Source organism: Hermetia illucens, chromosome 3 (genome assembly GCF_905115235.1).
Source record: "Hermetia illucens chromosome 3, iHerIll2.2.curated.20191125, whole genome shotgun sequence".
NCBI classification, from domain to species: Eukaryota; Metazoa; Arthropoda; class Insecta; order Diptera; family Stratiomyidae; genus Hermetia; species Hermetia illucens.
The window spans coordinates 149451947-149479548 of NC_051851.1; the positions used below are offsets into that span (position 1 = coordinate 149451947).

The 27602-nt window shown below is 43.0% G+C and overlaps 1 protein-coding gene across 4 annotated transcripts in view; it reads left to right on the forward strand.

The window, feature by feature from the left end:
• The window catches only part of LOC119651713 (protein sickie), a 467977-nt gene that overhangs the window by 79634 nt on the left and 360741 nt on the right, over positions 1–27602 (forward strand). For 3 of the 4 annotated variants that reach the window (XM_038055427.1, XM_038055428.1, XM_038055430.1), the window contains exons 2-3: positions 8781–9044; positions 19536–19706. In XM_038055427.1, coding sequence (XP_037911355.1) covers positions 8970–9044; positions 19536–19706 — 246 coding nt within the window. In that variant the 5' untranslated portion in view covers positions 8781–8969. The remainder of the gene's footprint in view (positions 1–8780; positions 9045–19535; positions 19707–27602) is intronic. The other variant, XM_038055429.1, reaches the window with a different exon arrangement.

Consider the following 27602-nt stretch of genomic DNA (forward strand, 5'->3'; position numbering starts at 1 on the left):
ATGTCGGGGTTATAGTATGTGATTTATATGAGCACGTTGAATATGCTATTTTCGAGGGATCAAAATTAGGGAGTTCATTACGTATTCAATTCGAAATAGAGCATTTCATTTTTAGAGAACGACGGAGCTATTACTAAATTCACCTTCTTGAATTTTGAAAAGTTTCATGTATGCTTATGTCCTGCCAAGACCTTATGCAAATTACTCGTAGATTGAAAGGACTCATTATGCTTTTTCTTGTAAAATATTAGTAAGAATCTTTTTCTACATGAAGCGATAAGTGGTAAGACCTACAAAAATCGGAGGGGAGTAGAGCACGGTCAATATATGCAGAATAAGACTGTGTGCCTTTTACCATCTACCTCAAAATCCCACTGGTTTGTTGACAGAGTCTTGTTGCTCGAAAGCATAAAGCTTGTGACTCCGCGTTGTTATCGTTCCACCAATTGTTTGACCTTATTTTAGAAAGAACTAGTATCGGTATAGAAGCTGCTACCTTTTCAGCAACTGCGTTTTTGAGGTCAGCTTCTAATAGCATTTCTACGAGCACATCCCCGTTGCATTGCCGTTCCGTTGCCTTCACGGATCAACTCAAAATTTCAGCGAACCCGCCTAGAAAAAGCGCCCCTGATGAATGGTCCATTCTCAGTCTAGAGAACAATTGCCTGGCCGTGGTCGCTATGAGTATAGTGCTCATTAACCCATGGGACCATGCTCTTCGCTCATGTGCTACTGACGTGCGTTAGATCGCCTATTGGTCCCGAGTCTACTCGAAAGAAAGTGGGTACATTTTCCGTACGTTAAGCAGCAGCGAATGAATTCAGGCTAGTAACTCGACTGTCTTAATCCAGGGCAGCCTAAATCGTGAAAAGGAGGTGAGGTTTCAATTTCTGGCATTCCTAAGATAATGACAAAAACGCTAGCTATTTTTCCCCTGATGAATTCGGCTTCCGAGAAGTTAATAATTTCTTGAATAGGTCGCATCCGCCCAGTGAGAGTAGGTCATGCACTGCCTCGCAATGGTTCAAGTTGTGTTAACCTCATTCTTAACTTTGACCTCACTGAACACTCATAAGTATTTGGCAGCCGATATGCTCTTCAGAGTACGATCTCTTCCATATGTTCTGTACTTTGTTGATCTGTTGAAATCAGTAACTAAATTCCATACATCTAAAACAACGCTTGAGGGACATCTACTTTCTAAGTCGGCAATTGGTATAATATTATGCTTGCCGTCAGTAATTGGAGCGCCATTTATGCCAGTAAATACCTCCGAACGCCGCCCTGAGTCAACGTGTTATCGTTTTAGAAACTTCGTGGAAACGATGATTTCGTTCGACCAAGGACATCGGATTGTAGCTAATAGAAGAAGAAGAATAATAATCACGACTGCGCATCAACTGGAATTCCATCTTTCGCTGTCTCAAACTTCCTTTCTTCATTGAACCCTATTTCCTTTAACAGATCGCCAAGATAACGGAGCACTTGAATAGACGACTTTTCTCGTAAAATCATTGATCCTGTAGTCTGGCTCTGTACCGAGGGAATGTCAGTTGATATCACTCCTGTTATAGCGCAAACTGCGCTTTCCGACGTTGTCTTACAATTCTCAGGGCTTTTCGTTGGTATACCGTTGCCAATAGTTTTCAGTGTGACAGCCTCTCAAACAGGTATTACGTACAACATTATCGACGTGGCCACCTTAGATAGGGCTATTCATTACTTTGTTTCACCAGTACTTGTCTTGATGTCTGATAGTCACCGCCATAAGGTGGCTTTCGAAAGCCAGCTTTTCATGTATTTCTACTTCAAAATTTTTTATTGAGGGCCTTCACGAGACCAATCGTTCTCCTACTTCGACTTTGTGGGAATTCTTTCTCCCTCCCCCTGCTGATAAGCGCTGCCCCTGCCTTGTGTATTCCAGGTCCCTTGCCTTATATCATTCTTTGACAGTTCAGACAAATTTATTGGCTTCCACTCTATATGCTTCGCACAATAAACCCATGCAGACATGGTTGAGGATAGAAGGGCTGGAGCAGGGGATCCGTCATGACTTACAAGGGGTAAACCCAAAGGGAGACACTTTAAACGTGAAGAAGGGTAGTCCTCCTATCACATAACCATTGACTCCTCTGTACTGGCTTCTCTGTTTGCTGGCGAAGAAGGTGTGCGAGTCGTGCTTACCTCACCTATTCCATAATATGACGAGCTGGAGACATGCTTCCTGTCTGGATTGAAAGTAGTGATGAGGCAAACTCTGGGGGAGGGACAATGCTCTTCCATTCCGTCCGTGTTCGACTCCAACATCCACGAAGAAAAGTGGAACTAACTATGACTACTGCATTCCTCTGTCTCTTCGGATTTAATTTTGACCAACTCAGTTTTAGCAACCCCGACTTCTACCTATAATTTCGAAAGAACAGACGATTTCAGTTCTGATGCCGTGGGAAGTGAGACTCTACTGGTATCAGCCGTGTAGAAAAAGAATCTTCAGAGTAGCTGAGTAAACAATTAAAAAACTGAAAAGTACCTTGGAAGCAATCGAGAAGTTGCAAAGTATATTGCCTCTGATAGACACACTTGCGGTGAAATCTAGTTAAGTGCTTTGGAAAGGATACTTATCCTTGCAGTAGTAAATTTATTACCAGCTTAAGCCTGAAAGACTCGTTTTTGCAAATTTCACTGGATGACGTGTCTAAGATCGCTTTCACAGTCTCAGGGCGGCCGCTCTACCAATACGTGACCATGCAGCCGCGGATGGCTAAAGTCATATTCACCCACTTGCGTCATCAAGTATTTGTGTACTTCGATGACCTGCTCCTTATCCTGAAATCAACGAAATGGTTCTCTGTTTGACACGCACTGGTCTAAGGCTGAACATCTGGAAGACCGAATTTGCAATGGGGGGAATTCAATTCTTGGGGGCACATAATTGGTAATGGGAAAACAAAGTGCGGGGCAACTATGATTTTTCGCGCCCGAAAACGTGAAGCAATTGCGGCGAATCCTAGGAGTCTGTGTGAGGTATGAGCCATTTTTGCCGAGTTATGCTTCGCTGACTGTACGTTGACAGACATGCTTTAGAAGAGGAGTAAATTCCGCTGATTTGAAGATTTTCTGGCCTTCGATGCTTTGCGTCGCGACTTGCAGACTCCTGACTTCTCTAAACCTTTTGCAATACATTGTGACGTAGGCCAACATAGCCTAAGTGCGATACTGAAGGGAGATTTCTATAGCGTATATCTCCAAGAAGTCTACTCAGGATCGGAGCGGAACTACGTACTTCAGTCAAATGGTTAATGAACCTGTGAGACCTTCACGGTAGATTGTCCGGATGAGCGTTAAAGTTTAAAAGATTATCGCTCATCATAACTCATATAAAAGCCTTTCAACATCCTGCCTTTCTACCGATAGAGTGCCGTGTTTCATCATTTGCTTATCGACCTGATCGACCCATCTTCTGATCCCTTGCTGGAAATATTGGTACAATAATTGTTTGGGTATTATGCTCCGCAGATACAATTTCCTCGCAGGGAGCAAATCGCTCAATGTTGACTACTATACCCGCATAAATTGGTCCTGATCAAAGAGAATGTGGCCTGTGAGTTTGGGCTTAAGGTGGGTGGGTTTTGGGATTGGAAGCAGGGATGGATGCTAAGGATGGGAGGGTTTGCAAAATTGGGAGTAGTTACCCGTGTAGAAGACTACTCTCTCTTGGGGATCAAAAAGTCGGTTTTGGGATTGGAAACTAAGGAGCAACTGAGGGAACAGATGGGCTCACAAAAAGTTTTCCTCAACGATCTCGATCTGCATGGCTTGGGTAAAGTGTGTGCTTTGTGATGCGATTAGCACTTGGTGAGGAAGTTGAGGGCCTGATGGGTTAGGACGGCGTTGTTGTGGGGAGTTTGACAGGAGTTGTACAGGATCTGCTTGGAGATGTATTTGGAGCGGTCTTCGTTTCTGAAGGTGTTAGAATAGTGACGGAGAACTTCGCGCTCGTGGCACCGTAGTCGCTCATTTTCTGTTGGGGAAGAGTCGGACTCGAAAATAAAGCCAAAAATGAGGACGGGGCGTATGTTGTATTTGATGATAGGACATAGGGATCGGGAAACGCCGTGGTACGGGGGACAGATGGGAATTCATGATCACTCCTTGATAGGTGACTTCTTTACCAATTGGGATGGGAGTGCTCCAGATTTTTAGGAGCAGGGTAAAGATGTCCGGCTGCATTTGTGCGTCACGTGGATGTTTCCATGAAACATTTCTGGGGGTTGAAGGATAGTTCCCATTTGGAGAAGTATTTGTGAAGCTCGTCTAAATAAGAATTCAAACGAGCTTCCCGCTTGAATGATTTTTGTGAATGTATGGAGAATCAGGGGGTGGTAGAAAGGACTGATCCCTGTGGGATCCCAGCAGGACATGAATAAGGTTCTGAGAGGTGTGACTGTATGTGAGCTTGGAATTTCCGTCCATCTAGAACGGTAAGGTTTAGTTTGCAGAGGTGCGGATGGAAAGCTTAAAAGCGAGCCCGTGATGACATACGGAGTCGAAAGTCTTCTTCAGATCAGGAAGAGATTGTAGTGGTTTTCTAGTTAAGTCCCGAACGACCGATTTCAGTATAAGGAGGGCATGCTGACTTGAGTGTTTGGGTCGGTTGTCGAATTAGAAGTCGAGGATTGAGTTGTTGGCATCAGAGTATTAATCTATGTGAGTTTCTATATTCCGCTTCGAGATTTTGACGGAGGGAGACAGGATCCAGATGGCCTCTTGATATCAAGATCAAGGGGATTTTCGTTTTCTCAGGGAGTCGGGACAATGCGAGCACTTTTCCAATGAGCAGGAAAGTAGGCGTTGTGGAGGCAATGGTTAATGATTGAGGATAGGATGACGGTCATGCTTGAGGCACATTTTTTTCTGGACGATGGAAGGTTTCTGGGTGAATCGGACTGATTTTTTTATTTTTCGGACTCTCATTTTACCACATTAATCGCAATGCGCTTTTGTACTCTGGAAGACCAAGTGGTAGCAGATATCATTCTTGTATTGCGTTGTTTCTGATGGTTTCCCCAAGGTGCGTTCTCTTGAACTGGGAGCCGGTTTCTGGCAGGATTATGACTGCAAAATACTGATCCTGGTTAAAGAGTATTAGAATTGTACAGTGCTATGCATGTCTTGGCGACCTTAACAACAATGGTTAGAGGTTTGTGGATTTTTGCAGCTTCCGCTGCCTCGCCATTATTAGCACATTGCTCGGGCACAGAGCTTGCCATTAGGTCAGTTGTGTTTCAATTGATTGACAGCGCACGAGCAATCAGAATGATCATTTTGCGAACAGCGGTAGATTTAGGCCTAGAGCGGATACCGGTTGTTCCGCCGTTGATGATGATGATGATTAGATGGTAGAGATGCTTCGTCCGCCACTTCTCACAGAATTGGAGAAATGCCACACCCCATGTTCAATGTCGACCACTTGCTTAACCCACTGAGCGGGCGGCACTGAATAACACACCTGGGAATATCGAAAAGCATTGGGCCGCTATGAGAAATGCTCTTTTCTCGGGTGCTATGCATGTCGTCAGCCAGTCTGGTTATGGAGTCATGGAAGCGGCTCGATGAACGGAAGGAGCTGAAGACTTTGCTGCTCGCAGTGATTGATGGCGGACATGACGAGATCCGACCCGATGTCGTGAGAAATCCCAGGAAGTTTAGAACTTTGCTTCACCTACTTTTGATAGATTTTGAGAAAGCTTTCGACAGCATGAATGGTAAGTCCATCTTGCGTACTCTACGCAGTAGGACATTCTGGAGAAAATAATTGCTATTATCAGAGTGACATATGATGGCGCATTAAGGCAAAGTTCGAGATGAACTTGAGGTCCAAAGCGGAGTCCATCAGGGTTGCATCTTGCCATCGATATTATTTTTTCTTGTTATCGGTGACGTTTTTCATGCTGGTTTGTCCGGGGGACGTGAAGGGATTGAAAGGACTATAACATCTTTCCTGAGACACTGATGACATCTGTTTTGTCTCGCACCGGGTCATGGACTTTAGCCAAATGGCTGTTAACTAGCACTAGATCCGCATTCTCTGCCTTGTCTAATAACTGGAAATTAAGTTATTTCAACACCAAGATCAAGTTGAAACTGTTCCGTGGTAGTATTCTTTCTGTACTGCTATATGGGAGTAGCACCTAGAAAGTGGCCACCACTGTTACTCCAAAAATTCCGCTGATACGCCACGCTGGCCTGATATTATTTCAAGCAAAGAGCTTGGACGGCTCACAGGCCTGTCACCTGTGGGCAATGTGATTGAATTGGCAGTAGGTAGCTCGCGCCATGCAGTGGGACCCATCCACCCAAGTTAGTCGACGAGTGGAAAGCCCCAAGAGCATTTGGCTCAGGGCAGTAGGGTCGGAGTGCGTGCGTCTTGGGAAGTCCTGGGGGAACTGAAATGCATTTCAGCGAACCGCGAACGTTGGTGTGTGGGTGTGATTGACATGCTATCACACAAGGGGTGAATAACAAGATCTCCCGATAAGGAGTTCAGTGCACCTTATCGTCCTTAGGCAACGTGTGGTGAATGATGGGAGTATCAACACCCTTTTACTATAACTGAGTGCCTTGCTAGCCTGGAATTGCATCCTCAGCATAAACTTGCTATTCTCAGCAGCGGAGCCCTAGGGGAGAGGATAAGTCATTGCAAGGGTCGGAACGATTCAATACGGGTGACGAACGACTCAAAAGCTTATCACAGCAATTTTTCCTTTTTTGTTTAAGGATTGAGAATCGGCATTCACTTGATATTCCACCGGATCAACTTTTTGTTTATCCATGGCTCTTTTTACGGTTTCACCCAAGCGAAAGTAGCCCATCAGACGCTACCTTTCTTTTGCCGACTTAACCGGATCCTAGATAGAAATGCAAATGGGATATTCATCCAACCTTTTTAATAAAAGACAATCTGAAAATCTTCCATGCCTGAAGCGCCGAGTTTCCGTTTTCAGACTTGATACGATCTCTTTACTCAGGGCCAAAGAACTTCGAAATTGAACTCCTCTTCCTGGTTTGTAGACTTCCTGAAGGCTTTACGCGAAATATACTTCAATTAGCAATCGCCAAAGAACAATCTTTGCTTGCAAAGATTCCATCGAATATGGGATGGTAGTCAGAGCAAAAGACCCCAAGAGTAAATAAGGGTGTAGGGGAGGATCCTTCCATAGGAAAAAAACTTTTAAAGATTTTGATCTGTCTAAGGTGTCAAAGGCTCAAAGAAGTATATGCTGCTGTTCATTTCTGCAAAAGTTTCGCAAAAAAAAATTGCAGATTTCAACCACAGACGCAGACAAGGACATGCCCACGACGTCTTGTCTTCTTACAACCAGAATGATGTTTACATTTTCATTCATTCTTCGTTTTTTATACGCAAGTGAACCCATTTCCGTTGAAAAATTCCCATCCCTCTCTCCACACTCTTACACCATCTTATGTACACTTGAGTGGCACTTTGTCATCACGCCAAGACGATGATAAGTAAGTATTATTGCACAAGAAAAAGAAGATGTGCCATTTACGAGTCCCATATGGAGCGGCATTCACTCACCCTCACACACGTTAATGTAACCCAGGTATATTAACTCCTTATGGCAAAAAATAAGCTTTCATAGGTAATTGAGTCAATTTCCCGGTGAATATATGAGTGCGGCTGAGTTGCGACACCCGTGACACATCCAATTCAATTTATTTGAAAGCCTGTCGGCATATCAGCTCCAACCTTAAATGACTTCTCAAGCTAACGTACCAAGTGTTTATTCAACCCCCGGTCATAAACAAATATTGGATGAGCTGAATGGGAATTGTGAGGGCTGCAATACGCTACGTTTACGCTAGCTTTTACTACGTGGATGTCGTGTCGTCTGAAGGGGCGGACGGGGGGCATGATAAGGAGAGGTGTGGTATTTTGATATTAGCATGCAATTTCTATTTTGCGCCAGTTCTACGTAAACTTCTCAAGCCATTCTTGTAAAATTTAATGAGTGTGGATGCGTATCTTAAGCACTAGCGGAAATAGTAGTCGTATATCTTTCGGAGTGAGCCCCAAGGGGCAGGCATGACTCAGTTTCTTGTGGGTGGTCGTTTCTGTTTTTATTTAAAAGTCTTTCTGAGATCTAACTGCTGCCAAGTGGAAGCTTTTAAGAATAGATACATTTTTGCTTGCCGTTACTCATTTTGCATCATTCTCATATTCATTAATGAGCGAAACTTTCTTTGTATATAGTAAATGTTGCAAATTTCGAACCCCTGAACTCACAGCTCTGTCCTGTCCCAGCCCCTCGTCGTGGTATTACCGAACCATATCTATTGATCTTTTTCAATTTTGCAAACACCCTCTGTAGTCCATCTTCTTCCGTATCATAAATTAGCAACGGTTGGGTGGTGGATTTTGTTGGCTTGAGCAGGAAAATTGGATATTTTTGAAAGTGAAAGTTCCGTCTGTACACTCTGCAGTAAGCCTTATGACGGAAGAGCCTGGAGATCAACTCTTAAGCATGGAAGAACTAAATGAAATTTTATAGTTGTATTGTTCCTACTGCTTCCTTGTCAGTAAGCAAATGTTTAGAGATTCTCAGGAGCTACTTACTTATCGAGTGAATCCCCGGAACCCATTTATCTAAATTGAATTCTTTTCGCCCAAAGTAATTTTCAACACATTACCACTGTCTGCATTTGGATATTTTCTTCTCTTTTTTTGGAGACGGTTCATAAAACGTGATTACTTTCAGTTTGCTTTTAGAATTCGGAATTTCCGGAAAAGAGCTTTCCTCATTTTGGTGTGAGACGAGACAGAAGGAGAATACATCGGAAAAAATGTTTTCGTGTGGAGTATCGAAGGTGGTTCTTATTTTTATGCTTGTCGTTATAATAGCATCAATCTAAACAAAATTTCGATTAAATTGGATCAAGGGGAAGGAATGTTGGGCGGCTGCGTAGGCGCCCAAGGATCAAATGAAAATGTCGCTTCAGTTTCAATTTATGACTATGCAAAGGTTTGTTTATTATTTAAGTTTTTAAACATTTTTAACACATTTTTGATTAACAAATATGGACATCACAATTTAAAAGATACTAAACCTAACAGAAACCTTACCAAAAACCTTAATTTAAGGTTAAAACTTTGGAACTTACCCTAATAATCTTTGCAGTTGTTGTTTGCAGATGAATCGCTACCTGTGGGAAAACTACAAAAACCTCCAATCGTTCTTTCCAGCAATTCTAAAATAGAGTTGGGGACAGGCTTGGGTAAGGACCACTTTAGTAGGAAAGGGAATTTGTCGGAAGTGGTTGTCATCACTGATCTCAATCCCGAGACACTGAACACTGCTTTAGAAGCTTCGTAGAAGACCTAGTTGGATATATGCTTTCTGAAAACGAAACCTTATTCAAACAGGTTTACTGTCTGTCTGACTTTCTGCTTTTTTAAGGAGGTGGAAATGTTCAAAACATTCTGGTCTGAAGACGCCAAAGCATAAGATTTTCACCCAACCCCCTCCAATTGGGTAAATTGTCCAATTGAAACCTATAAAGGAACTGGAGATAGCCTCCATACTCCGTAAGAAACTGGGTGAGATTATAATGAATCATGCTGCCACTGTTAGATGGTAGGGATCACCATGTGTGTCCACCGATCCTTCCGCCCAAGTACTCTTCCCGCTCCTATCATCTATTTACAGATCTCTCCCTTTCGGCGTTCTTCGTCTCTGACAAAAGAGAGACTAACTTCATTCCCGAGATGCGAATGCTGCCTCATCTGAGACGGTTCTGAAAGCAATACATACACTTAGGTCTGTCCTCCTATAGACCGAACTCAGTCTAAGCGGATTGCATAAGCATAAAGCAGAATCTAGTCTATCACCCTCGCCATAAGTAGCCTGGAAGTACACTGCGGCTTTCCCACGTTCAGCATTATTTCTGTCAAGGCCATACTTGCTGTAGGTCCTTTGTCACAAGCATACTGCACGTCTTCTTTAAGACTTAGCTTCGTATCTCACGCATCATCCATTTTTTCCCACGCAAATGTCAGTTCAACGCATTCTAACCAGGTTTTAGCAGCGCTAATTGCTTCATAATGATTGTACATAAGAATAACTCAGCATCCTCTAAACATCAACGGCGTAACAACCAGTATCCGATCTAGACCTGCCTTAATAAGGAACTCCAGATACCCCAGTTTTGTGCCGAAGTCCACCAATTCGAAATTCTTAAAAGCTATTTGGCATGCTGTCCTACGCTCCATCTCAGGCAGGGTCTGCCTTGTCTTTTTTTTTACCATAGATATTGCCCTTATAGACTTTCCAGGCTCATCTAACCTCATGTAGATTGTCAAAAATTCTTCGTAGGATTCTTCTCTCGAACACGGCCAAGAGTTCGCAATTTTCCTTGTTAGGAACCCTGGTCTCCGAGGAATACATGAGGACTCCTAAGATCATTGTCTTGTACAGTAAACACTTTGACCCTATGGTGAGACGTTTCGAGCGAAGCAGTTTTTGTAAGCTGAAATAGGGTCTGTTGGCTGCCAATTGCTGTCCGCGGATTTCATCGTCATAGCTGTTATCGGTTGTTATTTTCCACCCCAAATAAGAGAAATTTTCAACGGTCTCAAAGTTGCAGTCTCCTATCATTACTGTTTTCGTTTGATCAGTACAATTCGATGTTACTGGTTCTTGATTCTTTGACGCTGACGTTGCCACCATATACTTCATCTTGCTTCATTAATGTGTAGCCGGAGACCTCGCGCCAATCGCCGCCTGCTCGATCTGGACAAAAGTTGACTGTGCATCTTGGGTTGTTCTTCCCATAATATCAATATCGTCAGCGAAGGCCAGTAATTGGGTGGACTTCAAGAGGATCGTGCCATCTACATCGCGAATCACTTTCTCCAGAACTACGTTAGAGAGGATGCATGATAGGGCATAGGCAACGGTCTTAGTGGTCCTGTTGCTTTTATTTGGCCTCGCACACTGGTCAGGGTCAGCCTAGTCAGTCTTATCAATTTCATCGGGACATCGAATTCTCTCATGGCCGTGTAGAGTTTTATCGTGGCTATGCTGTCATAGCCGGCCTTGAAATCAATGAAAATATGGTACAACTGATGTCCATATTTCAACAGTTTTTCCATCACTTGCCGCACAGAGAAAATCTCTCTCTCGCTCTGTGTGACACCACCAGAGACAACGAGTCCCTGCCGTCCGTCAGTGGTATCAACTAGAACCTCGTTTTTTCTAAATATGCTATAGAGAATATCAGCGAGGTAGGTGGGAACATCAATCGCTGCTATGGATTTCCGCCTAGGGTTAATACCACGCAATTACCCTTTCCGTGAAGTGCATTCTCGGCGAATCCAGTAACCAATTTGGTGGCATCTACGGTTGGTCTGGCTTTACAGAACCCATACTGCCAACCTGAAAGGCCTCGTTGTCTTCCAATAACCGGGGGTGAATATTCAAGGTTACGCGCTCCAACATTTTCTCCATAGTGTCTAAAAGACATGGAGGCCTACAACACGATAACTAACCTGGAGATTTACAAGCCTAAGGTAGCAGGACCAACTTCTACAGAAAATATTCCCTCAGAAATGCAAGCTTCGAACAACTCAACAGACATGGCTGCTCTACATGTCACGATGAACTTAAGGGCCTTATTCGATACTCCGTCCAGGCGTGGGGCTTTACTCTCGCCTATTGAGTCACAGATCTCCAGAAGCTCGTTTCTTTTGACTGGTGGTATTGGCATCACATTCAGAGGTCGCTGGAAGCTTTTAGTGCCCTCCTCTTGCTAGGGGAATAACCCTTGGCTGATTTTTTAACAAGAGGGCAGGGCACGTAATCTGCGGAAATGAACGGCCTCAAAATCGCCCAATCACGATTCTATAGGCACTCCCCCACGGGTTTACGTGCGTTTTCCAACAGAGCTCCTTAAAGTATTCCATTTTGTGGTCTTCTTCGTTTTCCAGAACTATACCCAGCTTCTAGTGAATTGTACCCCTTTGCATTTGGTTTCTAACCAGCCACTAGCTGTCTGACTAGCAGTACATTGTATGGCTTGTCGACCGCAAGCCCATATCGTCGCTTCACGTGTTGAATCTGTGGTCCATACGCCACCGTGATGGTTTCTATACGGCTCACTTCTGATGGCAATTTCCATCTCAGATTCCTACGTGGTCTGCTCAAGTAAGCTATCCTGCAATGATTGAGGTTTATTTGAAGAAACGTCATTTTCTCATTGCAATCAAAGCCTTCCTGAACTCTGGGCATTTGGCAATTCCGGCAATATGTCGTATATCCCGTCCCTTCTTTAATCTGCACAATACGGATTTGGGGTTCCTATTGCACTCCGTGTCAATATGGCCTTTCTCCTCATACCTTCTGCCCCGATCAGATTGATTAATGCTGCTAGTCCAGGCTTCGCGAAATGTCCGAACTTAAGGCACTTAAGGAATCTCTTTGAAGAGATTTGTTCCTTTAGACGGCAAACAGTTTGTCCGCGAGTCGCTGGTTAGGTTGCTTCGATTTAGTGATAGAATAGTTTAGAAGGAGTTTAGTTTGGGTTTTATGCAGCCGTTCTGTTGATGACCCGCGTTACACCACTGACCACTAAGTCACTGAAGCCTGGGATGGTTAAAAGGGCTAGAGGAGTGTTGATGCCGTAGGACTAGGTAAGAAGGTTTTTGTTTACCACGAAGGGGCCGATGTAGGATAGCATGTTAGAACCTAGAAAGATAGAAAGTTTTGATTCGTGGAAGGGAGGGTTAGTTGGAGGGAGAAGGAATTTTGGGCGAACCTGTTGGCCAACCTACTGGCGGTGTTGTACCATGAACTCTGTTTATCGTTTAAGTCTGGAGGATTTGTTGTGGGTTATTGGGAGGGTCCTGATGTGATGGGCTAGGTGCGAAATTTCGGTTGAGTTCTAGTTTCCACTTAGTTAAGTATCGGTAAAGCTCATCCAATTATGAATTCAGACGTGTCCCGCCGATAAGGTCATCAACATACTGAAGGATCTTGATAGGAGGGGATGTAGAAGCAGGTATCCGGATATCCGCTTTAAAGAGTAGGAAAAAGATTGTGAACGGGACTGAGCCTAGTGGTGTTCCAGCTAGATTGGTGTAATGAGAGGACATATGCTGCTGAACTTGTACTTGGAGCTATAAAAAAGCCAGTTTACAGAGGTTCGGAAGGAAGTGTAGTTTGGCTCATAAACGATTCTTTACTTATGTGAAGGAAACGGGTTAACGTACGTATCTTGCGATTAAGGAGGACAAGGAACCGAATGACCTGTTCGGCTGGCGAACTGAAAGTCTGGAATAGAGTTACTTCTATCAAAGTGCTAATCCTTCATTAACTTGATGGTCCGCTTGAAGATTTTGCGAGAATTTGAAAGAATAGAAATAGGGCTTCGGTTGTCCGGAAGATGATTTTCTTTTTTCTTTGGGGCGGGTGTGAGCTCGAGGGGAAATGAGTGTTCAGCAAGCAACGGTTGAATAATGTTGACGGGAAGGGACAGGGGAAGAATTATCGAAGGGATTTTGCCAAGTCTGGTCGACTTTTTGCTCGTGCTCTGCTTTGTGAACATTTTCACCATCTTGGACTTAGTAAAGTTATTTGGCGGGGTTGAATCAGTAACTCCAATCAGGCTGACTGTTTGAGAGTAGAAAGAAGTTAATTGACGCATTGAACTCATCTTCTGTTGGTCATGCATGTGGAGAATGGCGGGAGTTGACGAAATAGGTCGTTTGTTTTTCGGGAGGAGATATAATTTGTGGAAGGATGCTGATACGGCTGGCAGTTTTGCCAAATCGCGGCGTTTGCCTGACTCGCTCTGTACATGTTTGAGTTTAGATTAATATTGAAGGTTAGTATACAGGGTGAAGATCCTTCCAGGCATTCAGGTGACGATATCATGGATCTCCTTTTTGAGAAAGGAGAATATCTATTCCTAAATAGGCTCCGCCGTGAAGTTTTCTTGTAGTGGATGTGTTGAAGGATATTTTCCAGAAGCGAGATAAGGTTACGGAAGTTTAGAGAGGTTGTTGGTACGAATTCGTTACACAGCCCTTTAAATTGCTTCAGTATATTGACGAGCTGCAATGTCAATGGTATCGTTGGAAACTCTTTAACGATCGGGAAGATGGCGTCGTGGTCATTGGTGCCAGGTACGGCTTCAAAGAAAGAGGCGGTGTTTGGATTGGGATTTACGCTGACGTTGCTGCTTATCAGAAAGTAGCCGAGGTATGAGTGGCTGCTCCTAACATTGTTTGTAATGTAGCGGGATATGTGGTCAACCAGCGGTGCAGTTTGTGACCATTATCATTGATGTAAGAGTCCAACCAGAGCTCCGTAAAATCAGAGATCATGACTTGCCCGCTGGGCGGGTTTAGTCTACGTAAAAGGATTTGGAGATGTATAGGTGGCTTGTATCTAAAAGTTGATTGAGACAGTAAAGAGAAACAACGTATATGCAGCCGAAGGTGGTTTTGATCCAAGTAATGATAACCTTTAGGGATTTAAGGGCATTAGTAGGAAGAAAGAGTGTTACCAGGAATTTGTTGGAGACCGGTATCGCCGTGCTTCCAGCAAAGTACGCGGTGGTAAATATTGGATTGTGTCTGTCTGTGCCGTATAGTTAGAAATTTGGAAAGGTGGATTTGTATCGATAGTGCAGTCTAGTTTCACCCAGGAACACAATTTGGGGATTGTATTGACTTAGGAACAATTCGAGCCCACCCGACTATAAAATTTGATATCACGTGGAACTCCCGGGAATGCTCAGCGAAAGTTCAGAGAACGGGGATGGCTTCGTTAGAAGTTGTTAAAATCACACTCGGTCTACTGGATGGGATTGGGTTGGTACGAGAAGGAGGTGCCCATTTGTGTGGGCATCACTTTGACGAAGTTGGGGCATTTTCGAAAGGGAGGGGAGGGGGGGTGGTCATTTGCCCCACAGTTTCCGCACTTGAGACTTTCGTCTGCCATTTTGGAACACTTGCCTAGCCCATGTGTCATATTTGTGGCAGCGATATTGCAGGTGGCAGCCAGGCACTGCATGACCGACTCGTTGGCCACGAATAATAAGGGAAATGTTTTTTTGAAATTTCGAGTTTACGTGAAGGCATTCGCCTTGTTCTTCATGAAAAGGTCCTTCGTGGTGGTGTAGTCCTGTTTAGATTTCAAAAATATTTGCTGGTTGGAGTTTCCCCCCTTCATCAGGAAATTACTAGTTACGACCCTGAAATTTTTCGATTTGATAGCTGCCTCTAGCGAGGCAGACTTCGATTAAGTGCTCCAGGGACTAGTCCTTAGCTTCTACTTTATCATTTCTTGGTTTTCTAGCTTTAATTTTTTATCATCTTGAATTTCCACAAGTGCCAAAAACAACCCCATCGCCATCCAATAAATTTTATGATAGCCACCCGAGTCCTTTTGCTCATAAAAACCAACTAATCAATTACTCAATACAAAATTCACAAGTTCCACTTGGCCTATTGATGAAGCACTTCAAAAGATTAAAATTCAGCACCGAAAACATCGTCCACGCAGCACTTCCCACCAAATAACTTGCGTTGAAACTAACATATTGATCGATCCGGCGTTACCGGGCCATCACTTTCAAACGTTCCCTTGGGCACGGGAAAAGTCATAAATTTCCCGGGAAAATTGCTTAACCCCATTTCACTTTGTATGCTCACTTCTCACTGCCACTGAAAAAAATAATAACTTCACCCGACAGTTTTCGAATATCCTTGAGCGGTGAAAATCCATTTTTTATAGCTTCGTTTCCAGCTTTTAAACTTAATGCAAAGTTTGGATCCTTTTGTGTAAAACGGAGTAAACTCATTTCTGTTTTGGTGGCGGTTCTCCTTTTTTTGTGTCTCGAGTCCATCACTGACTGGAAATGCTTACTGAAAACCAAACAAAAGCGGACGTAAATCAAAAAACTCATTATCCTGAAATTTCACTGAGCGTAACAAGTGCATCGCGAAGTAACGAGAAAGTCTATTGGGTGGAAGCGTGCTTAGAAACTCGATGCTCCTGTGCTGTTATTAGGGTTGAAAGGGCTCTTCTATCCGGTTTTGAAGTGTCTTTTATGGGGTTAAGGAGGTGCGAGTCGTTTGTTAAATTTACTGGAAGAAACGCTTCTCGTGGTGAATGATGGAATGTTTCAAACTGCCCTCTATCCTGTGTAATTAAGGGATGCCTTGCACGAGAAAAAGATGGAGGCAGCAGTTAGTTTCTTCGAAAGTATACTTCCTCCCCATTTTAAAGTTATCACACTTCATATTTGTTGGTCCGGTCTCGATAGTTACAAAGGCTTATCTTAAAGAGACACACTTTGCAGTTCGGCCCTGTGATTTGAAAAATATCCTTTCCTACTGAACTGGATATAGTAGAACATCCATTTATTTATTAATTGGAATCTGAATTTCAAAAATGCAAAAAAGAACATTCCCAAACGCCATCCCTCTCTTTAAGCCACACTCATCTGAAGCGCTTCACCAATGTAACCCTAATGGAGGGCAGTATGCAATGCGAGAGGTAACGAGTTTAGAAATGCTTTCACGGCTTCCGTTGTAATGAACAGCAGATGGTGCTTTCTATTCTCTGCTGTTTGCCAAGTTCCAGCTGCCGACTTCACGCTATCTGGGTCAATTAAAAGATGATTACATCCAGCGTGTTTTAAAAGATGGATCAGGCGCAAATAATGCATTACAATTAGAAGGTAGTGGAGAGGATGGTTTAGTGGAAGCAGAATGCGGGCTATTCAGTTGCGGTCCATTAGTGGCTGATAATTGCTGGATTGGAAGTGAGCATCTGTAATTGTTTGATTTTTGGAGACTTTACTTATTGAAGGGTCTCTTTGCATATGGCATTTGCTGAGAGTGGTATTTATTGACTAAACCGGTGAGAAGGTTAAATTGAAGGGTTCTTTGTCGAGTTTAATTTTGTTTCGGCTAATTAAAATATTCTTCACCTTTCCTTTGCAATGAGAAGGATGGCTACCCTGCGGGGCGCCGCTGTGATACCACAAACTTTTAAGACCGCGAATTCTGTCCGAAGGACAAGGGATTCAGTCTCCAACAGACGCAGACCTTCGAAGCCAACTTGTGGCATTCGCAAGGTATAGCAACTCGTTGCAGGATAAATTTTTGTCTACCGTCCACAGCCTGGCTCTAGTTGGATCTGAGCAATCGCAAAGGAAGTGCCTGAGTTTGCCTCCCTCTTCTCTGTAGCTTCGACAAAACAGTATTTCAGGACCCCTATGGTCTGGTGCCTCTACATAACCCTTTCTACATTTGCACCTATACCCACAGCTCTGGTCAAAAGCCTACCTCCTAGATCACATTGGGTTATTCTGGCTCTTAAAATAGACGCTATCCATTGTAAAGAATCCTTGGTATTGGCGTTGCTAAATGGTGCTTCTATATCCAGCAAGATAGCTAAGGTTTATTGCATGCAATGTAACAACCACTTAGCCATGTTGATTACCTTCGAAGAGTGGTCTCTGTCAATTTGGCTTTGCAGTAGACATACTGATGATAATCATCCTCAAGTGATAAATCTCTGCAAGCAACGAAACAATTGGTCATCACTTGGTAGTCCATGTGGATCTTGAGATTTTGCAGGCGCACGGATTGGGACGGCTTGTCTAACAGATCTTCTGGGAATCTAGTGGTATAGGATAGTCCTCAGCAGCACGCCCTCCTAGGCGTTAGTGATTTCAGTCACGCACGAACTGCGTAAATCCCTGGACAAATGGTCCTCGCATGCTATGATGTGCTGGAAGCTACCGAAGCAGACGATATGTCCTCCCAGTTTACCTTGCTAGCAGCAATAACCAGCTACGACAGCTTGGCCTTAACGCTAATCCACCACTCTCCCACCAGAAGGGGCTAGAATATGCCACCCGCCAGTGCCAGTCGTAATTTACTCCTGGTTACAACATTGAAGAGCTTGACAGTGAGTCTGCTGACCGTTGCAGTTCTGAATCTTCAGGTGTTGCTTGTTGTCAGAGCTTCTGCAAATTTAGCTAGGCGATAATTTTTCGTAATTAATTCAAAATGTGGGCAACCCTCTGATGAGCTCCGTCTGATTTCCGCTTCTTCGGCTTCGGGCAGCTGGCATTTGCATTTGCATCGCTTCTTAGGGAACCTCAAAGACAATGGTTTATAGAGTGGTCCGCTAATCCCTCTGCCGCCTTGTTTTTGAAAGTTGTCGCTGTTGTTTTCAGCTGTCACTGCAAACTGCTGTACTGCCATCGACAGCCACGGCTTCTTGTTTGGATGCCAGCAGCAGCACCTCTCCTTTTTGCCGAGAGAGAAGAGAGGGGAGAGAATTGAAAAATGAAATTATAGAGGATGGCTAGAGACTTAGTGATGTTGTGTCTCCACTTACTCAAATTTCGTTATGCACCTGACCATTGACTCCTAGAACAGCCTGCAGCTGGAACCTCTTTCCGGGAGAGCAGAGAGGCGAGGTGAGAAAATGGAAAAATTAGAGTAAAATCGAGTGACAAGGGACGTGGTAATGTTGTGCATCTACTTACCCCAATTTCATTATGTGCGAGAGCATTTCTGCCGAGAAGTAGTGGTTGTGACTTACTCTCGTATTCCTTCACCAGTTTGCCGATTCGCTCTCGTGGGGTCCAGGTGTAATCTCCTGTGAAGTATTTCAGCCCCACGATCTCTTTACTATTGGTTCTGCCGCTTCCACTGCAACCTGGGTAGTTACTACGGGATCAAAGGTGAGGATCCCAGAAAGATCTGTTTTTATATAATATTTATGAGTGGATTTAAGAATGAATCAAACTCTTGGTTTATCAAAAGGGTATCCCAAAAGACCTGCATACTGTTTTGTGGCAGATCGTGCATTTCATGAGCAGTTTTCTTTTGCCCTCTTTTTTGTTTCTAACCCCTCTAAGTTGTGTACGTAGACCCTCATTTCGCGCTATTATGAAACTTAGAAGCTCATCTGTCCTCTCATTGCATCCTTGGAAGGGTACATTGTTACCAGGTGTGGGCATGTTATATCGTTTCCAGAACTTGTCAACATTTCTGCACCCACCCTGATAGTTAAGGGACTAAGTTCGTAGGTCATTCTGCCGAGTGTTTCGTCGTCCAGTCTGTATGTTGCAGGATACCAGTTTGAATTCCATCCCTTATACATTTGTTCCCTACCTTGGCCCCTTGACACCAGTCTGCGTCAATTTTGTTTGATTTGTTGGTGCTTCATTTTAGTATCTTGTCCAGTTGGCAGGTTTTCTCTTTGGATATTGAGTTCTGTTTTATTTTCTTTAACCTTTAACCTAACTCATCTCGCTTGCCTTATCAGTTCATCGAAGGCCTTTATCAATTATTGGAGGATTATGGCCATTACTTCCTCGTCATCCTCATCCACTACTAAATGAGCTGACTTCCCTAGTAGAGTCGACCGACTTCAATTCATTTACCTTTTACTGACTTTTTCTTAGCAGATTTTTTTCTATTACAGATCTACACCGATTGGGCGAACTATTATCTGGAGAGAGTCCGATCGAAGAAGAAGGTCACGGATCTCTCGACAGATTGTCGTGATGGATTACTCTTAGCAGACGTTATCGAAGCTGTAACAACGTTCAAAGTACCTGATTTAATAAAGAAACCAAAAAATCAACAACAAATGGTAAGTTCCGTAGCATATTGTATGTCACTCCAATATTTATTCTGCAAATTAGAGTAGCTGATCTTGCAGATGAAAGGCACATACGTAGGCGAATGAAGAGCCGTCACCTTTTTTCGAAACATCATGGTTTGGAAGTTATTCATTCGATAATCATAATGAGTTTTAGGTTTTAAAGGTCTTGTGTGAAGCAAAACCTTATTAAAATAATGCTGTCTGTCTCTATATTTGTCTGTTTTCTCAGAAACGATTACTCCTATTGATTCCAAATTTGATGGTAGTATGTGGGAATCCCCTCGCATGTAGTAACATGGTTCTCCGATGAGTTTAAGGAAGGAGGTGCTCATATAAGCAAAAGGAAGGTGGTATTTTTTTCCCTGAATATAGTCATGTAGGGTATCAAATGAAAGACACTTTCGAAAGTTCGTCTAATTTTTGACATCCGATGCAAGAGGAGGAAGGCAGGAACTGGAAAGTTACAATTTCTTTCACTGACCCGTTCTCAGAAACTACTCAATCAGAAGACTCGAAAAAATCACGGAGCTGCTACTTATACTCTCCATAATGATATCTGTTTAAATTGGCTAGAAACCCCCTTAAGTTTATTCTGCAATCATCAATTGCAGTAATGTTGGCTCTAATAAAGAGCATAGTATTACTCAGTTTGGTGCGAATCGACCTATTACTAACAAAGTTATCATCGATCAAAGTTGTCTCTTTTGACCAAATTTACTGAAGATGGTTTACTCAACCTCTTCGCGCTGCTCTGATACTATTTCAAACGAAAAACTTCACCTGTGCACAGGTCAGATGCTTGTGGACGTGTTGGTCAGAAGGCGAAAATGGCAGTGACAGAGCTCACGTTAAGGAAGGGCGACAATTATATTGCTGCAGACTGTTTCAAATCGATTTCAGAATTTTCTAGGGAGGGTGGATTCCACCGCATGGCGATGCCAACAATGCAATCGTCGCCCCTGCTAAATGTGTGACTTATCCACCGCCTTTCGATGACGTTTCGTACGGATGCCAGGCCTGTGCACCGATCGAGTTCTTCGTTTGTATCTTGATCTTTATGTTGAGACTACTGCATTTCCAAATTTTAGACAAGGCAGGGAAGCCGATCTAGGACTGATAATGCCACCACAGAAAGCACGCTGCCTACTCTACTTTCCTTTCTTTCCAAATTCAGAGCTGTTTGGACAAGGTCCATGATGCGGTAAGAGAGCAAGCAGCTATCATCAGCGTGGTCAAGGTGTTTGAAGAAAGGTGTCGTGTTTCTATTGGATTCCTCCGGACGAGCCAGTAAAAGAATATCACCGTTAATAGATACGTAGATACCCCTGCAATTATCACATTTAAGACATGTACCCTTCTTTGAAATCTTTATGACCATCTCCTTCATCCACTACCTGGGAAAGATTCCCAGGAGTTCCATACGAGTAGAAGTAACAAATCTACGGGAGGCAGCTGACTATCGAAGAAAATGAACGGCACATCGCGGTAATGGACACAACAATTTCGGGTTGCATCGTGGTATTACATTCAAAATAAAGGTATCCTCGATCGATATTGGATTGAACCGACCGTCCAGAAATTGCAAGGGAGGCGTCCTCGTTGGTATGGAGATGTAGTTCGCGTCAGCAAGAATTCACTTGTTACGTTTGGTCTGAGTATTAAGGTGTATGGGACCAAAAGACCGAACGATGACAGCTTGATAGGTTGAATAGTGACTTGAGAGCCTCTCAACTCCATCCAGATCAGGCCTATAACCGAGCAATATGGCACAATCGATCAAGATGAGTCGACCATCCTTATGAATGGGAAAAATACTAAAGAAAAGGAGATGAGGAGTTCAGTCTACACCGATCACAAAAAAAATGGTACGCTCCTCCCTAGGCGACAAAAGAAACCTTAATTCTGAGCTCCATGAAATAGCAAGTGAAAGGAGAGAAAAGAGGAAAATGCAGCTCGGCGCATTATTCAGATACCGAAATTGCAAAGTCGAAATATGTACATACACTGGAAGTTGCTATTCGTCTAAGATAATTTTGCAAAGCAGGTTTCGTGAAAGCTGCTTAACGCCTTTGGAAAGATTATTCCAGGAAAACCTTGAATCAATGCTTCGACAAGAAACCAAGAACACAATAGGCGACCGTACTCTACGTCGCCAGTGTCATCATCCTTTTTAGATATAAGTTACTACAGAACACGATTGTTGAACTGATAGGTATAAGACAGGATTTGTGATAACCCAAAGTTTAAAGTACAGTGTGGTACTTTCAATTCTGAAATTTTGAAGACAATGTCAGCCAAAAGGGTTTTAAATTGGGAGTGTGTTTCAAGATTCATAAGTAGAGATGTGCAGGTGTCGTATGTAATATCATAAAAGTAATATAGTCGTAAAGTGTAATATCACACACTGCGGGCTCGGGACGGTGTCCAATCTTTAGGGCGGAAGTGGAAAGGCTAAGACGCGAATGGTATGATCTGCATTTTTCAAATTAATATGCACCGGAATGCAACCGCTCACCAGTTACTAGCGCAGCTCGTTGCGAAGTTAAATGCTGATCTAGTGTTAATCAGCAAGCAATACCGAAATAGGGACGCAGTTTCATGGCATCTCGACTTATTGTTATTATGGAGGTCGTAAATGCGGTTCAGCGAGCTGAGGCACGCACACAGCCGCCGGCCTAGACGGATAGTGCTCCTCATAACGCTTGAGTCAGAAATGCCTTGAATTAAGATATGCTAGACACATTAGAAAACTCATTCCACGTGCCAAGCTATCTTTAATGGATATTGAGGGATTATCTGAAAGACCGCTCCCTGCTCTATGAGACGCTAGAGGGCCAGAGGAGGATGGAAATCACGTCGGGAGTAGCACAGGGATCCTAGAGCACAGGTTCCTAGGATAGTCTGCTGAGACTCGTATGCCCGAAGAGTCGCACCTGTTCGGTTATGCAAACGACGTTGCGGCACCTGTTGCCGGACGCCCTGTTGAACAGGCGCAAAGCAGACTTGGCATATTGATGTTACAAGTAAGCGGATGGATGACTGCTCATCATTTCAGCCTTGTGCTGGAAAAAAACCGAAGTATCCATCTTGCCCAGAAACAGAATCCCGACCCTCCGTCCAGAGTTGACTATAGAGTCAAAACCAGCGGTTAAATACCTTAGTTTAATGCTTCACTCGAAGATGACCTTCTTCGAGCAAATCAAAGTAACAACGAAAAGGACTTCAGCTGGAGTCTCGGCCTTGAGTCGGCTAATGAAGAGTATTGGGCCCTATATCTACTGGGAGACGTCTTCTTATGGGGGCAACGTAGTCCGTTCTGCTCTATGGCGCGGAGGTATAGGCTGATGCCCGTGACAAGGAGATTCGTCGACCCCGTCCTTGCTCAAGTGCTGGGACGGGGAGCTTTCGGAGTGGCGTCTGTTTATCGGACGTTTTTAATATTACCTGCACAGGATTGGGAATCTCCTGATTGTTTATTCTACAATGGAGTGGCGGACAACGCTGCACACACCTTTTTCACTTGCGAAAGGTGGGACGGCTTTCGTCAGAAGCTCTTTCCAGACGACATTGTCAGTGAAAAGTGTAATATCACATTTCCATCGCCGGGCCCATATCCAAATATCATCAAATATCACAACATCGCAATACGACCACATTACCAGCCAGTAGAGAATTGATGGTGGTATTACTAAGTAATGTTTTATAATGTCCGTGCGGATGTGGTGTCACATTGCGAGATATCACCAAGCATCATCGAACTCCCGACTACCGGTTGCGAGTTTGACGATGTGTTATAACTTTCAACTATAAATATTCTTTGTAATGTCATGGAAAATATATATACTTCTAAGTGATAAATATTGCTCATTTGTAATAACCATGATTCTCTGTTCTTTGCATTTGAAAATATCTTTTATCTTGCATATGAAAATTTTTATTTTTTAGCCATTATTACATGAAAGGTTCATTTTTCATTCTTACCTGCTTTGCGCTGCCGTACTTTTTAGGGTGCCAGTGTGCTAAGTGCAGGGGAAATATCACTTTGAAGAGTTTAATATGTGATGTTGGTGATATAACATCACATGTACGGTTAGAGTGATGAAAGGTAATGTTCGTGATATTAGTTTACAATATCACTATTCCCAAAAAGTGATGTGTACCAAGGCAGTCTTTCCCCTGTCCCTACTCACTAGTGCAATTCATCTTCTAGTAAAAACAGAGTATGGCGCATTCCATTGACGTATAAGCACGAATTCAATCCAATTTAACGATAATATTATTCTGTCCCCTGAAAGTACTTGAGATTCACAGACTCTTACCTCCCTAACCTGTTGTTTACTGACGTTCTATTATCTTTCAAAAGCAGCATTTTGAATTATTGCCGTTCAGATTGGCTATGTCAAATGATTTGTTAATTTAAATATGTAAATCAACTTTGCAAGAAAAGATACTGGTAAATGCGAAACCTATGATTCGCAAAGCGCCTACGTAACAAGTCCCATTCAAAGCATAGCAGATCGCGGTAATTTACTATTCATTGCTACAAGGTGTGTCCTATTGTTGCGTCATTAAAGAATTATGAACAATTTTATGATTATTGTTTCGTCACGCTAACATGTGGTGCCGAAGAAAAAGTATATTCTCTTGTATGCATGTTGTCTATCGACAAATATCGCATCATATGTGGGCTATAATATCATAAAGGAGATAGTGAAACATTTGTGCTTTTTAAGTGTATAGTGCTCATTAAGCCTTCATTAAATAAACGACCGGCATAACAAAGCCGCGGTGCAATTTATAGATTTGAATCACAAATTGTGTTGTTCCGCAGAATTTTTAGATGGGAATTAATAAATAGCTTCAAATGGGTTTCAAATGGTTTCTCATTTCTGTATGTTTCTAAGATGTTGAGTCATTTCTAATGTTTGTGTCGTGGTGCATTTATCTTCTTAATCCACATATACTTGCACGGGCTAATCCACAAAGGATATATATGTACATGTACATAATATACATGAAAGTGTATCTAGGAAGTATTAAAGGATTATCTGGCTCCAGCGCAAATTTAAATTGATTCACATACATCTTCTCCCCAAGGTCCAATTTTACAGTCGGAAGCTAGCCGGCCACCGGAAGAACCATCTCTTCTAGCAAAAAAGTAGGAAAAGTGCATTTAAACTCCCAAAACCGAATAGTCTGTTTAAGTAACTGGATAGTCTACTGACCGCACATTTGTTAGAAAGTTCTGACGACTTTATTGCTGCAGAATCTCGAAAAGATTGCTTTCAAAACTAACGGCTCCATTGCAAAGGATCGAATTCTGTAGCTGGTTCTTGGCTATTCTTCACTATTTATATGTGGGAAGTTAGTTTGCGAAACTTTCTTTTTCCCCGTAATATAAGAGATTCAGATATTTTTCAACTTTTCGTCTTCATCACACTTGAAAATTTCTGCATTCCATCTTCCAGCTTAAAGCGGAACTAGATGTCAAGTATCTGAACAGCTTATTCTATTATAAATTGTGGCCTTAATCCTGCAATCACTATTAACCATGATTAGTGTCTATCCACTGAATCCTTTAATGCGACCCAAACTCCGACACCTCCTTCACTTCCGAACAAATCTTTATAAAATTGATGATGTTCTTAAAGAGCTCCATTGAGCTAATTGTTATCCCAATAGATAGTGTTGTCGCTTGTCCCAATCCAATTAATTCCGGATTCCATTTATGCCAAGCATTGTTGGAATTCCGCAGAAATATCTTTAGTATAAGACCTTGTTATTCTTGCCAGTTCTGTTGTATTGTGCGGGTGTCTTAGGGAGAAGACAATTTAAATTATAAAGACATCTTAAAAAATGGTCTGAAATTTATGCATCGACTAAACAAATCAAAGAGTGGGACAGGAAAATGTGGTTGGATCTGAATTGGTGAGTTGAATTTAATTGAAGTGAATTCATGGCAGAATGGTTTCTATTGGGCTTTTTTTAATTAAAATTGTTCTTGGTCTTGTTGTCTACGGTCTTAATGAAAGAATTAATGAATGCATTCTGGGTGGCTGCACGTGAGTTATTGAAAAAAGGACTAAATGAAATAAAATGGAAATATGGAATATTATAGCAACGTGCTTGGGGACTTGAATTGCAGAGGACATTTTATTACAAATGGAGGTGGAAATCTTGAAAGACGCAGGTTGGCACAGAGTGGGGGATTCCTTACCCACTAAAATCACTTTATCCACTTATATCCCCGCGGCATTACCGGGGCTCGATCTAGTTCCTGGAGCATTTCATGTACCCGATCTATTGTTGCGTTTACCGCGCGCCATTTACTTCCAATCTCAGCGTCTCTTCCACGAGATTATCGGGTCCGATAACGAGGGACTCGTCCAATTAGAAGCGATGCAAATGCTTCGTGTCATGCGCCTTAGGGAACTGTATCCGCGTTTTCGTTTGGCCCATCTCTCAATACAAAATATCAGTATATGGGTCCAACGCCCTCTTCCGAAATGATCCCAGCGTTGATATCATCACCTGTACAACTCCGTCCTAGTAGCTTTTTAGACGTTCTTAGTCAGATCGGCCGAAATTGCCCTCCTTCTCTGGTAGAAACAGTGCGCCTCATTCGTTTGAAGAGCCATGGTTATCATTCACGCGATGTTGGATCTACTACCTCACCCGATAATATCCCGTAGGCTGAACTCACGCTTATGCGGTTCACCGCGTTGTACAGTGATCCTCCCCAGACAGTAGGCGGAAAAATATTGGCTATATGGTCACAAGGACTGCCTGAATAGGTGTATGTCGGCCACCAGGGAACCCTCCTAGCTGGAATACTATCTAGATTCTGACCAAGAAACATAGGAGCCCCTTATTTCTTAAAAAGCCGAAAGAATGTTGGATGGAATTTTGTGATCCCCAAACGAACTTCCCCGGCAGCGAAGAGAATTATGAGTTAGGACCTTGTTTGGAGGTTATGCAGCCCCACTCGTTTGAGATTAGCGCTTCGCTGCAGAAAAGTGTCCAGGCCCAGTCGGGTCAGGTCATGCTCCAGAAATAGCAGGAAAAGGTTGTTCACTCGACTATGTGCTATAGTCCTGAAGATGCGCCCGCATGATTTGCATACCTTCCTATTCTAATGTAATTGGTTGGTGGCCGGCGCTGTGGAAGAAATGCAATAGGACCAAACTAAATAGGATCCAATGAGCCGTATGCGCAGATGCTACTTAGTGCTTAGCGTATGCAACCCCGCCCAGTGTATGCCTTACTGTAGTCCTACACTTCGTTCCCTCCCCACCGTGTGGTGTTAGGTTTCGTGAGTCGGAATATTGAACAACCAAACCTTCTGGCTACAGTAACATCCTAGACTCTGGACATTTGCAAAGAACAGGACATGTAAGTCGAATTTCAAGAGGAAGTCTGCGCAAAGGCGTGAGTGGATTAATGATAATTTGCTGAGTCTGCGGGTAGTACGATCTTCCACGATATGCCTGCATTCCAGACGGGGAACTGACGAGCTATAAAGGGACATCATTGTTTATACATGTTATAAAATGCTGCCAAATATAAACGAAAGGTTTGAATCCTTCTCAAAAAAGTATAGTGTCAAATCCTGGCATGATCGAAGGAGGATGACCTGATTAAGCTTGAAGCAGTTGCGAAGGAGAGCGATCTAAAAATATACGAAAAGTAGAGAAAATTATGAGAAATAAAACTGGACCCACGAACCCCCCTTTAGTGGTCATTATGTGCCTAGCATAAAGTGTAAAATCAGTATATAAATCAGCCCCATAACTGACTGGACATTAGATATCCTCCCACGATAAACTGCAGAAAATATCCTTGATTTTCTAACTTTCCGGGCTGTTAGTTTAGCCTGCTATGGTT